The sequence below is a fragment of the Heptranchias perlo genome, chromosome 3 (genome assembly GCF_035084215.1).
Source record: "Heptranchias perlo isolate sHepPer1 chromosome 3, sHepPer1.hap1, whole genome shotgun sequence".
In the NCBI taxonomy this organism is placed as follows: domain Eukaryota; kingdom Metazoa; phylum Chordata; class Chondrichthyes; order Hexanchiformes; family Hexanchidae; genus Heptranchias; species Heptranchias perlo.
In genome coordinates, this window is record NC_090327.1 from 62,982,284 (window position 1) to 63,001,210 (window position 18,927).

The 18,927-nt window shown below is 44.7% G+C and overlaps 1 protein-coding gene across 1 annotated transcript in view; it reads right to left on the reverse strand.

Annotated features, from left to right (window-relative positions):
* Nucleotides 1-18,927, reverse strand: part of LOC137314905 (peroxidasin homolog) — a 573,760-nt gene that overhangs the window by 147,921 nt on the left and 406,912 nt on the right. Inside the window, exon 10 of the mRNA XM_067979924.1 lies at nucleotides 15,748-16,020. Within this exon, the coding sequence (XP_067836025.1) occupies nucleotides 15,748-16,020 (273 nt within the window). The remainder of the gene's footprint in view (nucleotides 1-15,747; nucleotides 16,021-18,927) is intronic.

Genomic DNA, 18,927 nt, shown 5'->3' on the forward strand with positions numbered 1-18,927 from the left:
AAAGCTTATTTCCTGCTGTTTTTTTGACCTTCAGATAACACTGAGAGATTGTTAAGGCAATGAGAGGAGCTAAGCAGTTGCCAATCTATAGAAACGTGCAAAAATAATTAGCTTCAAATTGACTTTGGGTCCTATTCCTGGCCCCCAGCTGACATTGTAAACTATTTCCTCTCCTCAGACACTGTCCCCCTCTCTCACAACTGCCACCAACACTTCTCTCCTCAAAAAAATCTATCCTTGACCACTTTGTCCTCATTAACTATTGCCCCATCTTTAGCCTCCTTCTCCTTTTCAAGGTCCTTGAACATATCTGCCATATCTGTGCCTTTCTCTCTCTCATAACTCCCTGTTTGAATCCTTCCCATCAAATTTCTGTCTTTTCCTCAATACTGAAATGGCCCTAATCCAATGAAAAACATTCTCTGTGACTGCGACCAAAGGTACATTAACCTTCTTTATTCTCCTGAACCTCTCTGTAGCCGTCGACATGGTCAATCACACCTCCAACACCTCTCTACTGTTATTTGGTTCAATCGCTTGGTTCCACTTTTAGATATCCAATTGTGGTCAGTGCACCTCTAGGACTGGCTTCTTTTTTGTCCCCTGTATTGTCACCTTGGCAACATCATCCATAGACCTGGAGTCAGCCTCCACATGTACATTGATGACACAGAGCTTTAACTCTCCACCACCTCTCCCAACCCCGTCACTGCCTCCTTGGGATGCTTTCCTACATTAAAGCCGCCATAATAATGTAAGTTGTTATTGTTGCATTTAGATATCTTTCCCCAAAGTGGGTACCTGAGCACTGGTCATTAAAGTGACAGGCAAGGATAGCTCCTAAATTTTACAATTTCATTCCAGATCCCAGAATAACCTTTCCCCTAGCAGCACAACGGCTCTGAAGATCAGCTAATAACAATGCAAGAAGAAGAGGTTATTCACTTTGGGTGATACATGTACCATGTAGGAGGTAGAATGTTAATTTGGCACCAAGCTTTGTCACCTGGGTTATTGGCTGGTTTGCTACCTAGATTAAGGCCAAGTATTATGAGCTAGTTTTGGCACTCAATTGCAAACCGCAAAAAGAAATGACTTCAGTGCTTAGTTTGCCAACTAGCTCAGTTATTTTGAGGAATATAATACCAAGTCCCTTATGAATTGACGTCCCTTGTAATTTTCTGCACTCCATGTGGACTGACAGATTTGTGTTGCAAGATTAGTTTTTGCTCTGTGTTTGTTTAGTTGTGTTATGTGTGAGTGTTGTGTAACTAAAACAATTTTTGCACATCTGGGCCTCATAAAGACAAGAAATTCGATCATAAACTAAAAAATGTTATCACTTGCAATGTCAAGTGTGACTATTTTCCCCCAGTTAACTCTTTTGTTTTGTGCTCAATAATACAGAGCGGTGGGTAGGCCCCAGGGCTGACAGGGAGGTCACAGTAAACTAACAGTCATGCTTAACAGTGACTTTACTGTCCTCCATACAGTACTTTTAGTTGGTTCCCAGGATAAATTGTTAACCCGGTTCAGTTTCACATCGTTATTACCCATACATGCCTAGCGTTTCCATTTTACATGGACAACAATGCTTGGAACCCTTGTTCGTGTTTTCCAATCTTGTGGCCCAAAATTTGTGGCATGCAAACTTCTTACCCCTCCCCCACGCCACTCTTTCTGCATCCAGTGGCTAATGTACCAGATAAGGCCCCCTCCTTCTCCGTGCGTGCTTCCAGCATTACTGTCCCTGATTGCTGAATCTGTATACTAGAGGGAGGGTTTTCAGGCAGCTTTACAGTTGCAAAGTGTTTTTTTGAGTTGTCAGCATTTCTAAGGCTGTGTAAACTTTTTTGAAACAAAAGCAAAATACTGCAGATGTGCGCAGCAGGCCAGGCAGCATCTGTGGAGGGACCTGAAACGTTAACCCTACCTTCATCTCTCCACAGATGGTGGACCTGTTGTGTTTTTCCAGCATTTTCTGTTTTTATTTCAGCTGTTTTGTAGCTATTTGTTAGCTTTCCTGAGTTTTGTAGGTTGGCAAGTATCGTTACCATCATAAGAGGAAAAACTTGTCTTTCATGCATTGACACCTGGCATTTACTTTCAGTCTGGTATATTAAAAGTAGTATTTGGGTTCCTTATTTTTTAATACGTGTCGTTTCTCATGTTGAGTCTTCGGCACATTATAAAGAAAGAAAGACTTGCATTTATGTAACGCCTTTCACGACCTCAGGACGTCTCAAAGCATTTTACAACCAATGAAGTATTTTTGAAGTGTAGTCACTGTTGTAATGTAGGAAACGCGGCAGCCAATTTGCGCACAGCAAGCTCCCACAAACAGCAATGTGATAATGACCAGGTAATCTGTTTAGTGATGTTAGTTGAGGGATAAATATTGGCCAGGACACCAGGAAGAACTCCCCTGCACTCCTTCGAAACAGTGCTGTGGGATCTTTTATGTCCACCTGAAAGGGCAGGCAAGGTTTAACATTTCATCCAAAAGATGGCACCTCCGAAAGTGCGGCACTCCTTCGGTACTGCACCAGAGTGTCAGCCTAGATTTTGTGCTCAAATCTGTGGAGTGGGACTTGAACCCATAATCTTCTGACTCAGAGGCAAGAGAGCTACCACTGGGCCATGGCTAACACCTTACCTTCAACAGCCTTCAACAATTCTAGAAATAAATTTTCTGCTTCTTAATAACATGTAGAAACACATTTAACTCTGAAATTAGGATAGAAGCAAACATGCCCACCATGTTTCATGCACACTTTCGACTCTATACTCACACATACTTTATATAATCTCACAAAAACAATGAAGTACTCATACACATTAACATGCGCACTATTTGCATTTCAGTGTTGGCAGGGTTTTAGATCGTATAGGATACTTTTGCGTACAGATGCAGGGTTTTTCAGCACACACTGTTTGAAATATTCATTCACCACTTTAATCATCACTCTCAGCTAATCAAGCTGATAGAATGAATCATACGTGAGTCCCAGTGATCTTGTAAATGCATCAAAAATAATACATTTACGATTTGTTTTATGACAGTGACCAGAGCATCTTGTCCCCTCAATGTGATGTGGATGATCTCTGTACATGCATTTTATACAAGGATCCAGTAACATAGCCTGTGTTAAAATTAGTACATGTTTGGAATTCCATGACAGCTCGTGAGCCCTTAACATATACATTTTTCTTTTATTAGGGCACTTTTGGGAAACAAAATATCTAAGTGACAACTTAGATGCATGCATTAGCGACGATATGCCATTAGAAATATTCTTGTCTTTATACTTATCTTTAATTAAAGCAAATCTAAAATTACAAATCCCATTCTGTGAAGGTTTAAGCTGCAAGGACTATTAAGGATAGACTTTCTGGTCCCAGTATGGAGGAGCCAGGACCAATCACAGGGAGTAAAGTGCTCACTGAAAGCTGCAGAGTTCAACCTCACACTATTTTGCAAGGTCCAAGAATTTAAATAATTTATGTGAGCTCCCAGCTTGCACCTGTAGCCAGAGCTCACTGAGGTGGGGGGAGGTGGTGGTGGGACACTGTGAGATATAAAGGAATACAACCACTTAAAGGAAAGTAGCTGCATATGAGGGCAAATACTGTTTGAAGCTTTGTTAAGGCTGAAAATTGACTGAAAAAATTTAGCAGCCTTTACAAATATATCAGAGCAAAAAAGGTGACAGGCAAACATCAAGGGAGGGCAAATCCAATGTAAAAGCAAGAAATGGAGTGTGTGATCAATTGATGGAATGGCACAGCACTCAACTTCCATTTGATGGCTGCTGAAGTGGAGGTGTTGCTGTGTGAGGTGAGTGTGAGGAGGGGTTCCCTGTTTGGAACTCCGAGGAACCCTGCCCAGAGGACAGCAGTGTATTGATGCCTGGCAGATAGTGGCAGAAAGAGTCAATGATGTATACACTATCTGCAGGACCAGGGAACAGACGTAGGGGAAGACAGTACAATCTTAAGGAATCTGGCAAGGTAAGACGATCCAAAATTAACATCTATTATGCAGACAGGTCAAAATTGGATGTCACAAAGTGTTGCCAGTCAGGCTGTTGCACATTCATTATTTGCCCATACCAAGCCCTCGCACAACCTTGCAGCTCTTTAATTGCATCTCATGCACACTCATATTTCAACAGACCTTACATTAAAGCCGCAACTTACAATTCAAAGCCTCAGAATTTTATTGGCTATCAAAGTCAAGTGGGTTAGGTTAAATTCACCCCCACAGTCTTTCTTCTGGTGACTTAACGGCTGATAAGTGGCAAGTAACATTCGCGCCAGACAAGTGCCAAGCAATGACCATCTCCAAAAAGAGCTAGTTTAACCACCTCCCCATGACATTCAATAGCATTACCATCACCGAATATCCCCCACCATCAACATCCTGGGGGTCACCATTGACCAGAAACTTAACTGGACCAGCCACATAAATACTGTGGCTACAAGAGCAGGTCAGAGGCTGGGTATTCTGCGGCGAGTGGCTCACCTCCTGACTCCCCAAAGCCTTAACACCATCTACAAGGCGCAGGTCAGGAGTGTGATGGAATACTCTCCACTTACCTGGATGAGTGCAGCTCCAACAACACTCGAGGCTCGACACCATCCAGGACAAAGCAGCCCGCTTGATTGACACCCCATCCACCACCCTAAACATTCACTCCCTTCACCACCGGCACACCGTGGCTGCAGTGTGTACCATCCACAGGATACACTGCAGCAACTCGCCAAGGCTTCTTTGACAGCACCTCCCAAACCCGCGACCTCTCCCACCTAGAAGGACAAGGGCAGCAGGCACATGGGAACAAGACCACCTGCACGTTCCCCTTCAAGTCACACACATCCCGACTTGGAAATATATCGCCGTTCCTTCATCGTCGCTGGGTCAAAATCCTGGAATTCCCTACCTAACAGCACTGTGGGAGAATCTTCACCACACGGACTGCAGCGGTTCAAGAAGGCGGCTCACCACCACCTTCTCAAGGGCAATTAGGGATGGGCAATAAATGCTGGCCTCGCCAGCAACGCCCACATCCCGTGAACGAATAATAAAAAAGTCAACTTTTTTTGGCACTTCGAAAAAAAAATACCTACCATCATGAATAAAGAAAAATTGTCCCCCAAAAAAGGTTCAAAAATACATAATTAAAACTTCCAAGCAATTGAGAAAAAACTCCTAAAAAACACAGTACTAAAAAAGTGCTGTACAAATGGAAAAAAATCTCATATAATGCCAATGTCCATTTGAAAGCTCCAACACAATTCGAGCTTCCCTTGAACCCATTCAAAATTAGCTTAAAAGAGAAGCAGCACAACTCCAGTGAAAAAATACAGATCCTCCAGGTACTGATTGGAATATTTTAAAATAAATTCTGTGATCTTAATGAGGCTCTTGCATAAAATAGGTGAGAGCATTGTTGAACCAACAATCCAGCGGGTCTAAGACCTCCTCAACTGATTTCTTGACCCCCATTCATAACCAGCCAGGAACACTGGCACATTAACCCTTTAGTATCTGGTTTGGTATCAATCTGCCACAGTTAAATGATATATAGAAGACAGTTATGATTAAGCAGGACGCCCAATATTTTGGAGCAGAAGACAAAATCCATGTGGTCACAACTAGTGAGTGGGCCATGAATGATTAAAAAACTACTGGGGCTCCAACACCTCAACTTCCTACGCAAACCTCTCCACCACCTGCTCTCTGAAGTTGCTGTTTCATCTCCTGTTGGCTGAGGTGTTTTGAGCTTCAGGGGCCTGGAGGATCGATAAAGGTTGCTCCCTTATTGGTGTAACAAGACTGCCATTTCATTGGTCTAAATCCAATTAGGAAGAGTCTCCTAATCCTTCAGGCCGATGAAGCTCAAAACACTGAAGCCAGGAAGAAGAAACTTGCAAATTAGTGCACCAATTAAAAAAAAAAGCTTTCCAGCCCAGATATTAGGAGCATGTGAGATGAATCTGATTTGCGATCATGTTTTCAACACTCTTGCTGTAGAGCACAAATAATTAATTTACAATAAATTCAACTAGAATTACTGCTTAATGAGCCTGATGTTTACTGAGCTTCTTAAGGCAAATTCTTGGGTATGACACAGTAAATTCAATAACCTCCGAAACCAGGTGTGGGCTTTGCGATCCGCAATTAACCCGCGCCCGGTGCTTCCGACCTGGGCAACACGCGAGCTTCGTGCTGCCTTATCATTAATATGATTTCTCCGTGTAGCCAGTGGAGAAGTAGGAGGCCTGAAATCGGACGTGGCCAGCACTTGTCACAGACAGTCTGTACATCTTAAAGGGTAGGTGTACAGTTTACTGACAGCAGTGCAGGATGGCAGGAAGGATTGCTGGACCGGCAAGAGAGCGCACCCCACGCTTCTCTGACAATGAACTAGAGGGCCTGGTGGAGGAAGCAGACAAGAGAAAGGCCATCCTGTATCCACACCATGCACATGGATGGAATGCAGGAAAAAGTTGAATGATTTTACACAATGTCACGGCTTCCATTGCAGCACAAACCGATGTGATCAAAGGTCTGCAAACTTCGATTGAAGCTCAGACTGCTGCAATGGAAGCGCAGACTGCTGCTATTGTGGCTCTGGGTATCACTGTGGAACGGGGCTTCCGGGCGTCACAGCACTCCAACAACCCGTTCTCCAGAAGATCACCAGGAATGCTGAGGCGCCGCCCCATGCGAGTGGCATTGGCGCCATGGCAGTTGAACCTGCTGTCCTCTGTCCGGACGACAGCATTCCTGCTCCCACCCCTGCCACTCCGCCAGTGCCCTTGCTGTTGCCTATCAGTCAGCCAGGCCAGACTGCTGCAGCCCAGACCGAGATGGTGCAGTCTGAAGCCAGGCCCTCTCAGCCCAGAGCTGCTCGAGGTCATCCTCCAAAGCCATCTGAATGCTCCTCAATTGAAGGTCAGCAGCCTTCCACCACCCATGGGGATGCACCTCGTAGGAGCTCTAGGAAAGGTAAAGACACATGAACAACAGGCATTGAGGGAATGCATAAGGGTGAATAGTCTCCTTTTGTTTGCATCATTTCATTTGTTAATTCATAAACGTGACTTTGAATTTGCATTTGGTGGTGGTTTTTATTTCTGCGATGAGCTGAGGGAGAAAGTAACATGTAATCAGATGGAGGTTGATTTGATTGTCATGTGGGAGAGGACGGGTGGGGAGTGTAGGACTGTTGGTGACCTGGGAGATGGCATTCACATTATTGACATTGCTTATGGATCAGTTGAGCACGCAGAGCCCTGGCAGACAGGGCCAGTGTTCCTTGTTGCCGCCTTGCGTTTTCCCCCACTGTCTCTTCCCCCTCTCCCTAGCCCTCTTCCTCCTCCTCTTCTGGCTCAGGGACTTGCCGGATAATCAGTGGTAAGGGTTCTTCCCTCATAATGGTGAGGTTGTGCAGCATGCAGCATATAAGGTGAATCTTGACACCCACTCCGCTGAGTACTGCAGGGCTCCACCAGAATAGTCCAGGCAATGAAAGCATTGCTTTAGAACGCCTATGGTATGCTCAATCACTCTGCGTGTGGCAGCTTGGTTCTCGTTGTAGGCCCGCTCTGCACGTGTGCGTGGATTCCTGACCGGGGTCATGAGCCACCTCATGAGAGGGTCGCCCTTGTCACCCCATAGCCAGCCTTTCATTTGCCAAGCCGGTTCAAAGATAGCTGGCACGTTGGACTGCCGCATAGCGAAGGCATCGTTACAGCTGCCAAGGTAGCAGGCATTGACCTCCACAACGCACTGCGTGTGATCGCACACCAGCTTCACATTGAGAGAGTGGAACCCCTTTCTGTTCATGAAGATGGCCGAGATGAGATGTGGAGCACGCATGGCAATATGCATGCAGTCAATGGCACCCTGCACCATGGGGAAACAGGGAAGCCTTCACGCTCACTCGTTCTGCTTCTCTCTATCAAGATGGAACGTGATGAACCTATTGTGCATCTCGTACAGTGCCTCCGTGACCTCCCTTATGCAGCAGTGCTCTGCACACAGCGAGATGTTGCACAGATCACCAGCAGAGACCTGAAAGGATCCAGAGCTATAGAAGTTCAGTGCCGCGGTTACCTTGACAGCCACAGGCAGTGCTGTCCTCGCCCTGCTTTGAGGCTGCAGTTGTGGCTGCAGCAAGTGACAGATCTTCGTCTCAATCTCTTTGGTGAACTTCAGCTGTCGGATGCACTGATCCTCACTCTTTTGGAGGTAAGAGTAGTGTTTCCTGAAGGCCCTCATGGGATATGGCCTCCTGCTCAGTGCCCTGAACCTCCTCCTTCTCCTCCTTCCTCTCTTCACAGCTTGACCTGTTCTGCGGGGCCTCTCTGCATGCTCCCAGTCGAGTTCTATGTCCAGTGGGAGCCAGGAATCTTGTTCAAATGCTGTTGTAAATTACACCAACTGTAGGGCAGTCCACTCTCAAATATATTATAGGAACTCTCTAAGAAAAGGAAGCTTCAACAAAAACTTCCTATTTTCCAGCAGCCAGAAGCAATTATCCAGCAACTAATTTGCAACTCCTGCATGATCCCTTTAAATAGCACTGGTCGGGGGGCCTCCAAGTACTCTAAGACATGTTCAGGTGTTCGTGGTTAAGACAATGCGTTGAGTGGAGTGTTCAGTACCAAAATGGTGTCTATCACTTTAAATCAGCGTTGCACACTGATCTAATATATATTCTCCCTACCATGCATCCGGGAGGAGGAGACTTATCTGGACACTTTGATCCAGGAAGCAGTCACACCCCTTAGATGGGAGACCCAGGATGTAGTGATGGAGGAGCCTCAGCCCTTGACCTTCTCCAATAAGTATGAGGTATTTGCTACCTGTATGGATGAGAGCAAGGACAGCAGGGAGAATGGGCAAACTGACCGGCACTGTGATACAGGAGGCCATTCAAGTGGGGGGAGTGAAAAGGAATGTGGTAGAGTAGGTGACAGTATAGTCAGGGGGATAGACACTGTTCTCTGCAGCCGCGACCGAGAGTCCCAAAGGCTGTGTTGCCTGCCCGGTGCCAAAGTTAAGGACATCTCCTCATGGCTGGAAAAGAACTTGGAGCATGAGGGGGAAGATCCAGTTGTCGTGGTCCACGTAGGAACCAACGACATGGGTAGAACTGGGATTGAGGTTCTCCTAAGACAGTTTGAGGAGCTAGGGTCTAAATTAATAAGTAGACCCTCAAAGTTAATAATCTCTGGATTACTACCTGAGCCGCATGCAAATTGGCATAGGGTCAAACAGATCAGAGAGTTAAATGCGTGGCTCAAAGAGTGGTGTGGGAGGAAGGGATTTTGATTCATGAGGTACTGGCACCAGTACTGGATGAAGAAGGAGCTGTTTCGATGGGACGGACTTCACTTAAACTGGGCTGGGACCAGCGTCCTGGCAAATCAAATAACTAGGACTGTAGCTAGGGCCTTAAACTAAAAGGGGTGGAGGGAGGGGTCAGGTGAGGGGAAGTTTAGAAATCTAATGAGAAAAGTTAAGACAACAGAACAGTGTAGTGACTTGGGTAAAGATAAGCAGAGTGTGGCAGGAAGGGACAGAGAGTTTACCAATAATAATGCAACAACAAGTAAGGTGAAATCAGGAAAAAATGGTAAAAAGTCAAAATTAAAGGCTCTTCATCTGAATGCACGGAGCATTCATAACAAGATAAATGAATTAATTGCACAGAGATAAATGGGTTTGACCTAACAGCCATTACAGAGACGTGGGGCTCGATATTAGGAGGGCTGCGGGTTCGCGGCGGGGGGTCTATTGCGGTGAAATCAGTCTGTCCCGCGTGCGATCGCAGCCTAATTGGATCCACTTATCTGGTCTTCCGGGTTCCCTGCTGCTGAGCTGCGCGTCGGGCTGGCTGCGCATGCGCAGTAAGGTCTGTCAGCTGGAGGAGCTCTATTTAAAGGGGCAGTCCTCCACTGACTGATGCTGCAAAAATAGGAAAAATTACAGCATGGAGCAGCCCAGGGGGAAGGCTGCTCCCAGGTTAATGATGCCTCACTCCAGCTCTTATTGGATGGGGTGAGGAGGAGGGGGAGGACAGAGATCTTTCCCCCGGCGGACGGGAGGAAGCGGCCTGCCTCTGCCACCAGGAAGGCCTGGCTCAAGGTGGCAGAGGAGGTCACCTGCACCACCAACATATCGCCCACCTGCATACAGTGCAGGAGGCGCTGCAATGACCTAAGTAGGTCAGCCAAAGTGAGTACACTTACTCATTCCCCTACACTCCGTCTGCCACATCACCGCCCCCACCCCACATCTCCTTCTGCACTGCCAACGCTACTCTGTCACATCACCCCTCACACCCACTCAAAGCTCATCCTCATCTTACCTGCACTTACTCACCTCACCAGTACTCATCCCGCCACTACCACTCAACCCAATCCTCATGCAATCTCATGGATCTATCTCATACTCACCCTCTCATGCATCTCTTTTACGGTCAGCCTTGGTCAACCTGCCACTACCTGTGCTGCAGCCACAGGGCATGCATCACATATGTGCAGTAGGAAGCGTAAGGCAAACATGTCGTGAGCATGAAGGGGATGCACAAGGGTGTTTGAGGCTTTGTCATGGTTTTTACTTATATTTAATTTCTGACCAACTCACATCACATATTATATTGGCACCACTACTGCCACGTCTTTGCGAATCTTGTCTGGTTTGTGCAATAATGCCCTTTCCTGAGGATCACAATGAAGACCCACACCTGATGCCACCCATTGTGTCACTGCAGAGTGGGTGTAGGTGTATTTGCAGGGCTCTTTTGTGCAGACGACTGAGAGATGTCGGCGATGTCCCCGGTGGCACCCTGGAAGGATGCGGAGGAGAAGTTGTTGAGGGCAGTGGTGACTTTGACCGCGACAGGTAAGAAGATGGTGCTCGGGCCAGCCGGGAGCAGCTCGGCATGAAGGAGGCTGCAGATGTCCACGACTACATGTTGAGTGACTCTGAGCCTCCGTGTTCTCTGCTACTCAGAGAGGTCCAGGAAGCTAAGCCTCGGTCTGTAGACCCTGTGGCGAGGGTAGTGCCCTCTGCGAAGCATCTCTCTCTGCAGTTGCCCTCCCTCCTGCTGTGCAGGTGGATGTGTCACAGCACTGTGTTGTGGAGCTCCATGTGTCAGGGGTGGACGGTGAGGCTGGTGATGCTGTTTGCCCTCCGAGGAGGTCATGACTGCAGCTACGGTGGCCCCCATCCGGAAGATGTACATCTGAGGGGGTCCGCAAGGCGTCTGGACCCCGGGGTAAGTGTGCAAGTTGGTGAATTTCATTGTTAGGAGGAGGATGGTGGAGGCCAAACTTTGTCCAAAGTGACAGAGTGGCCTCCTGCAATGAGTGAGGGTCTCTTCCCCCCACCCCACCTGTCAAATGGACCTTTGCAGCTGCCACAGGCTGATAGCTGCAACACGTCCATTTCAACTGGGAGTGTTTCCCCCAGTACGGGAAACAGTCCCAGTTGTTTGTAAAATCCCACCCCTCCTGAAATATTCCCTTAATCAGGTCTGTTAACGACCTGAAATAGCACAATAAATACTGTCAAGTGGCACTCCACCGGCTTTAATTGCCAGCGGGCGTCCCACATGCGGGGGCTGCGCGCCCACGTCAGCTCATCTATGGGGAACCCGGAAGTGCACGGGTTGGAGCCGGGCTCCTGACCCGCTCCGGGATTCCCCAATTTTCGGAGCCCCCCTGCCAGAACGCACCCGATAGCGGGTGCTAATATCGGGCCCAGGGTTGCAAAATGACCAAGCTTGGGAACTAAGTATTCCAGGGTACATGACATTTGGAAAAGACAGGCAGAATGGAAAAGCAGGGGGTGTAGCTCCAATAATAAAGGATGACATGAAGACAGTGGTGAGAAAGGATCTTGGCTCGGAAGATCAGGAAGTAGAATCAGTATGTGTGGAAATAAGAAATAACAAGGGCAGAAAACACTGGTGGGAGTAGTTTATAGGCCCCCTAATAGTAGCTATACCGTTGGACAGAGTATTAATCAAGAAATAAGAGGAGCTTGTAACAAAGGTAATGCAGTAATCATGGGGGACTTTAATCTTCATATCGACTGGGCAAATCAAATTGGCAAAGGTAGTTTGGAAGACGAGTTCATGGAATATATTTGAGACAGTTTCCTTGAGCAATACGTCATGGAACCAAGCAGGGTTGGTATTGTATTGTGTAATGAGATAGGGTTAATTAGTAATCTCACAGTAAAAGAAACTCTGGGGAAAAGTTATCATAATATGATAGAATTTCACATTGAGTTTGAAAGTAACATATTTCAGTCAGAAACTAGAGTCTTAAACTTAAATAAAGCCAATTACATAGGTATGAGGGGCGAGTTGTCAAAGGTAGATTGGGAAATTAAATTAAAGGGTTTGACAGTTGAAAAGCAATGGCAAACATTTAAAAAAATATTTCAATATTCTCAACAAATATACATTCCATTGAGAAATAAAAACTCCACGGGAAGAGTGATCCACCCGTGGCTAACCAGAGAAGTTAAGGAGAGTATTAGATTGAAAGAAGAGGCCTATAATGTTGTCAGGAAGAGTAATAAGCCTGAGGATTGGGAGAGTTTTAGAAACCAACAAAGGACAACCAAAAATTTGATAAAAAGGGAGAAAATAGAATATGAAAGTAAACTAGCAAGAAATATAAAAACAGATTGTAAGAACTTCTACAAGTATGTAAAAAGGAAGAGAGTAGCAAAAGTAAAAGTTGGTCCCTTAGAGGCTGAGACAGGAGAAATCATAATGGGGAATCAGCAGATGCATTAAACAAATAACGCATCTGCTGTTACAGCAGAAGACACAAAAAGCAGACCAAAAATAATGGGGAACCAGGGGTAAAAGAGAGTGAGGAACTTAAAACAATTAATATCACTGGAGAAAAAGTATTGGACAAACTAATGGGACTAAAAGCCAACAAATCCCCAGGACCTGATGGCCTACAGCGTAGGGTTCTAAAAGAGGTGGCTGGAGAGATGGTGGATACATTGCTTATGATCGTCCAAAATTCTCTAGATTCTGGAATGGTCCCAGTGGACTGGAAGGTAGCAAATGTTACCCTACTATTCAAGAAGGGAGGGAGAGAGAAAACAGGGAAGAACAGGCCATTTAGCCTGACATCGGTCGTCGGGAAAATGCTGGAATCCATTATTAAGGAAGTGGTAACAGGGCTCTTGGAATATCATAATATGATTAGGCAGAGTCAACATGGCTTTATGAAAGGGAAATCGTGTTTGGCAAATTTATTGGAGTTTTTTGAGGCTGTAACTAGCAGGGTAGATAAAGGAGAACCAGTGGATATAGTATATTTGGATTTTCAAAAGGCATTTTATAAGGTGCCACATAAAAGGTTGTTACACAAAGTAAGGGCTCATGGGGTTGGGGGTAATATATTAGCATGGATAGAGGTTTGGTTAAAGGACAGAAAACAGAAAATAGTGATAAAGGGGTCATTCTCAGGTTGGCAGGCTGTAAGTGGTGGGGTGCCACAAGGATCGGTGCTTGGGCCTCAGCTATTTACAATCTATATTAATGACTTAAATGAAGGGACCGAGTGTAATGTATCCAAGTTTGCTGACGATACAAAGCTAGGTGGGAAAGTAAGCTGTGAGGAGGACACAAAGAATCTGCAAAGGGATATAGACAGATTAAGTGAGTGGGCAAGAAGGTGGCAGATGGAGTATAATGTGGCAAAATGTGAAGTTATTCACTTTGGAAGGAAGAAGAGAAAAACAGAATATTTTTTAAATGGTGAGAAACTATTAAATGTTGGTGTTCAGAGAAACTTGGGTGTCCTCGTACAAGAAACACAAAAAGTTAGGATGTGGGTACAGCAAGCAATTAGGAAGGCAAACGGCATGTTGGCCTTTATTACAAGGGGGTTAGAGTAGAAGAGTAAGGAAGTCTTACTACAGTTGTACAGGGTTTTGGTGAGACCTCACCTGGAGTACTGCGTACAGTTTTGGTCTCCTTATCTAAGGAAGGATATACTTGCCTTAGAGGCAGTGCAACGGAGGTTCATTAGATTAATTCCTGGGATGAGGGGGTTGTCCTATGATGTGAGGTTGAGTAGAATGGGCCTATACTCTGGAGTTTAGAAGAATGAGAGATACCCCATTGAAACATATAAGATTCTGAGGGGGCTTGACAGGGTAGATGCTGAGAGATTGTTTCCCCTGGTTAGAGAGTCTAGAACTAGGGGGCATAATCGCAAGATACGGGGTCAGCCATTCAAGACTGAGATGAGGAGGAATTTCTTCATGCAGAGGATTCTGAATCTTTGGAATTGTCTACCCCAGAGGACTGTGGATGCTGAATTATTGAATATATTCAAGGCTGAGACGGATAGATTTTTGGACTCTAGGGGAATTAAGGGATATGGGGATCGGGTAGGAAAGTGGAGTTGAGTCAAAGATCTGTCACGATCTGATTGAATGGCGGAGCAGGCTCGAGGGACCATATGGCTCACTCCCGCTCCTATTTCTTATATTCTTATACTTTACATGCTGCCGGCGTTCGTTATATGTGTGTGTGCGAAGCCCTTTACCAAGATCGCGTCCAGCACACTTCACGCTAGAAGCGTGCACGCGCATCCCAGACACCATTTTGGATCTTCGGGAGGCCGCGTAACGCCCAAACAACGGGAGCTACATGGCCAAATTTCTAGCCTAATGTCTCTTCATAATATGCAAATCACGTGCTAATATAGTCCAATGCACCCGAAGATTTATTGGTATTGCTGCAGAATTGCTCAGTCTTGAAAGATCATCGTTTTCATACCTTTAATTCTTTGAAGATAGAGCTATTCGCCATACATCATCAAAGGAAGAATGACACAAACCTACATCATAATAATATCATGAAAGTGATCCCATGGAGCATTAATAAACAAGTAAACACACATTGTCTGGAGTCTGAGTTGTCTTTATCCATATTCGCCAGACACTCTTGAGACGATACAACAATGAAAATGCATTTATTGTCAGACATCAATTATCTAACCAACATCATGTGAACTGATCTCCAAGCACATAAATATGTTAGTTGATATAGAATGCAAGGTTCATACTGCTGTGAACAATTTGCTACCTTTCAAATAGCATTAACTAATTAGATTAGTTGTGATGAAGCAAAAGAAACCTTTTAAAATATGGACCATGAAGCCTGACATCCTAAAACATAATGGGCTGAATATCACTCCTTCCACCAGAGGAGGGTCGGAGTGGAAGTTCCACCCACCACTCTGAGTCTGACCTGTGTTCTTGGTTCGGCGCTCATTACTCACAAAGGGTGGGCACCTGGCGGAATCTCCAAAAGGGACAATGGGGGCCTTCCATTCCTGCTCCAGGGACTACTGTCGCTCCTCTCCTGTGAGCAGTGGAAGCTGAGTTGTCAGACCCTCTGCCATCATCTACATGAATAGGTGAATAGTACTCTTTCCTGTTGTCTCAGGGGGATTAAAGAAACAGTTGGATTGGGGCGGGATTCCTGTTTGCTGCCTTCCTGCCCAATTTTCCTTGACTTCCCTCCACTCCACTGCCCGATTTTGGCTGATAAAGTGGAGGAAAATCCAGCATATTAAGTACACTTTTCATACTTTAAAAATAAGTCAGCACAAATTTCCCAATTTATGACACTCCTTTTTGAGCCCAGAATCATCACTCAACAATGCCAAAGTCACACCTACCTTGTACAATGATGGATGCTGTGGATTGGATGGAATCTTGATTATTACTGGCATGACAGATGAACTGGCCGTGGTCCTGGAGGGTGACATTCTGAATAAATAGGCCACCTGAGGAAGTGGTGGTGTATCTGGAGTCCGTAGGAAGCAGTTCTCCATTCCCTTTAGTCCACGTAACTCGAGGCTGGGGCTGCCCAGTGGCACTGCACTCCAGAGTGATACTTGATCCAACTAGAACCTCAGTGTTCTGTGGCCGAATCACAAAACTGGGCTTGGCTAGAGCAGAAAATTGTGTCACATTAAAACACTCATTTTAAGTATTCTATACTTTGGTTGATTAACATTCCTCAACTGCCAAACTAAGTAGTCTCGGTGTACAGTGTTTTAGGGTTAATGTGTTAGGGCTGGATTCTCTTCTTCCAAGCAGAGGCCAGAACTCCACCACTACTATAAATCTGCCTTAATTTTCTTATGTTGAGGTCATGTGGAATAAAAAATTCTGCAAGTGACTCAGTGAGACCATTGCTGCAGCACCAGAAGAGATGGCTGGTCAGTTAAAGGAGGTTTATAGAAGAGCCCCGAAGAGGACAACAACACTTTTTTTTTAGGCCTCAGACAAGACTAATGCCTAGAAGATTGGTGCTGAGGGCCATTATGGAGGAGGGCACTACTAAACCTCCTCTCAAATCAAATTTGGGGGCTTACCACTACTGCCTCAGGGTCCATCGCCACCTTTCTTCTGGCAGGCCCTGGGTTTGATGGAGACAGTGGCGGTAAGGAGAGAAATTGTATTGAAACCCAGTACCCACGCCCTTCCACTGGAACTTACATGCAGTGAGTGGGAAAGGGGCAACTCACAGACATTCCAGTAGGGGCAGGGGAAAAGAAATTGAGGTCCAGGCGGGAACATGGTGGCTTTTGTCTGCTTTTGCCCCATTTTCCGCTCCTATCATGTCAATTTTGGGTGCAACAGCACGAGGAAATCCAACTCTTAGAGTCCCTTTCACATTTTCCTACTAGTCTACTCCAGGACATTTAAAATTTTCAGAAGCAATCTCTGTGCACTTGGGATGAATATTATACATAAACAAGTCCCTTCGAGAAGAAGTAAGATAACTTTTAAAGTCGTATTGTCTTAATGAAAATATGTTTGTTAATCCTTTATTCTCTCCATTTGTTTACAAACAAAAATAACATTGGGACATGACTTCTGTGCTCTCTTATTGTGATGAAAATGATACAAAGAACTGCATGGTCTTTTCCAATCCCAAACAGAAAACAAGCTTGAAGAATTTCTCTTGAAGAAAGTGATAGTTTAAAGACAATGTGATCAGTCAGCATGACTTTCTATTCATTGTTCATTTTAATATGGGCTGATTGAAGATCCAAGAAATTGGATACAGTCAAATTTGAAAATGTTGCCTCACCTAAAACATCCCAAGCCTGATCTATCTTTTTAAACAAATAATGCAAATTCTCTTACTTTGATATGAAAACACACTGATATTCAAAACTGATATCATCATTTATATACCACAAAAATCAGACTTGTAGGTGGATGAAACATTGAACTTTAAAAGAGATGAAGACAGAATTGGGCATGACTGTTAGGCTTTTCATGGTGAATAGCCCATCATACTTAGAACAGAAAGTGATTCCCTTTTAACTATACTTTAATTAAAGGGGAAGGAAAGAGTAAGCAAAGTACTTTTCGTTCTAAGTTCAGCAGACTTCACAAGTTGAGTGGCATTACAATCGACCCCAATCCAGTCCTCACCTGACATCTATGCATGCAGACTTCCAGCAAAAAAGCGGGATTAGGAGTAGGAATCTTGCTAATTTCCCCCTTTCAAACCCAATTGCAAAATTCTCATTGCTGCCTGATTGAGATCAGCTAACTCAGCACAGTCTGAGAATTAAACCTGGGACTTCCTTCATCTGTATGGCTCAGCTACTCACAACATAAACTACTTGTGTCCTCAGGAGAGCTGTCACATGAAACATCTACAATATTCCATATTAATTTTGTTTCTCATTTTTATATTTTAATTCAAATATTAGTGCCAATATGCCAACAATTTTTCTTTAAGCGACCTCAATCACATGAATTTTACTCGGAAATGCAGACTTGTACTGTAATTGTATTTCATGATGTATCTGAACAAAATAGTCACACTTTAAGAGCACATGTGTTCCTCCAGTTTTTCTAAAGGCAGAATAAAATAATTTGGCGAGATGAGGCCAGAAGTGAATCATTAATTGCTTTATTTTACGGACAGCAAGTGAACGTACAGAGTAACTAACAGATGTAATCAAATCTCATTTGATTTAACTCCCTTCATTCTCAAAATAATTAAGGGACATCGTGCCTTAATGGGCCTGGAATAAGATAATTGACCCTTATTGCATCAGTTACAACGGACTGTGATACGTGACGATCCGCATACTGGCTTATCTGGCTTTAATACACATCCTCAATGTCTGCAGCATGTGGCTTTAGGAAGATAGGAACAAGAGTAGGCCATTTAGCCCCTCGATCCTGTTCCGCCATTCAATGAGATCATGGCTGATCTGTGACTGAACTCCATATTCCTTAATACCTTTGGTTAACAAAAATCTATCAATCTCAGATTTAAAATTAACAATTGAGCTAGCAGCAACTGCTGTTTGCAGAAAAGGGTTCCGAACTTCTACCACCCTTTGCATGTAGAAGTGTTTCCTAACTTCACTCCTGAAAGTCCTGGCTCTAATTTTTAGGCTGTGTCCCCTAGTCCTAGACTCACCAACCAGTGGAAATAGTTTCTCTCTATCTATCCTATCAGTTCCCCTTAATATTCTTGAAAACTTTGATCAAATCACCCCTTAATCTTCTAAATTCCAGGGACTACAACCCTGTAATCTCTCCTTGTAATTTAACCCTTGGAGTCCAGGTACCATTCTAGTAAATCTACACTGCACTCCCTCCAAGGCCAATATACCCTTCCTGAGGGGCAGTGCCCAGAACTGAACACAGTACTCCAGGTGTGGTCTGAGCAGGGCTTTGTATGGCAGCACTATAACTTCTACCCCCTTGTATTCAAGTCATCTAGATATAAAGGCCAGCATTCCATTACACTTTTTGATTATTTTTAAAGTATCAGTGCAAGGTCACTTAGTTTTGAAACAGAACACTTAAAACCTAAT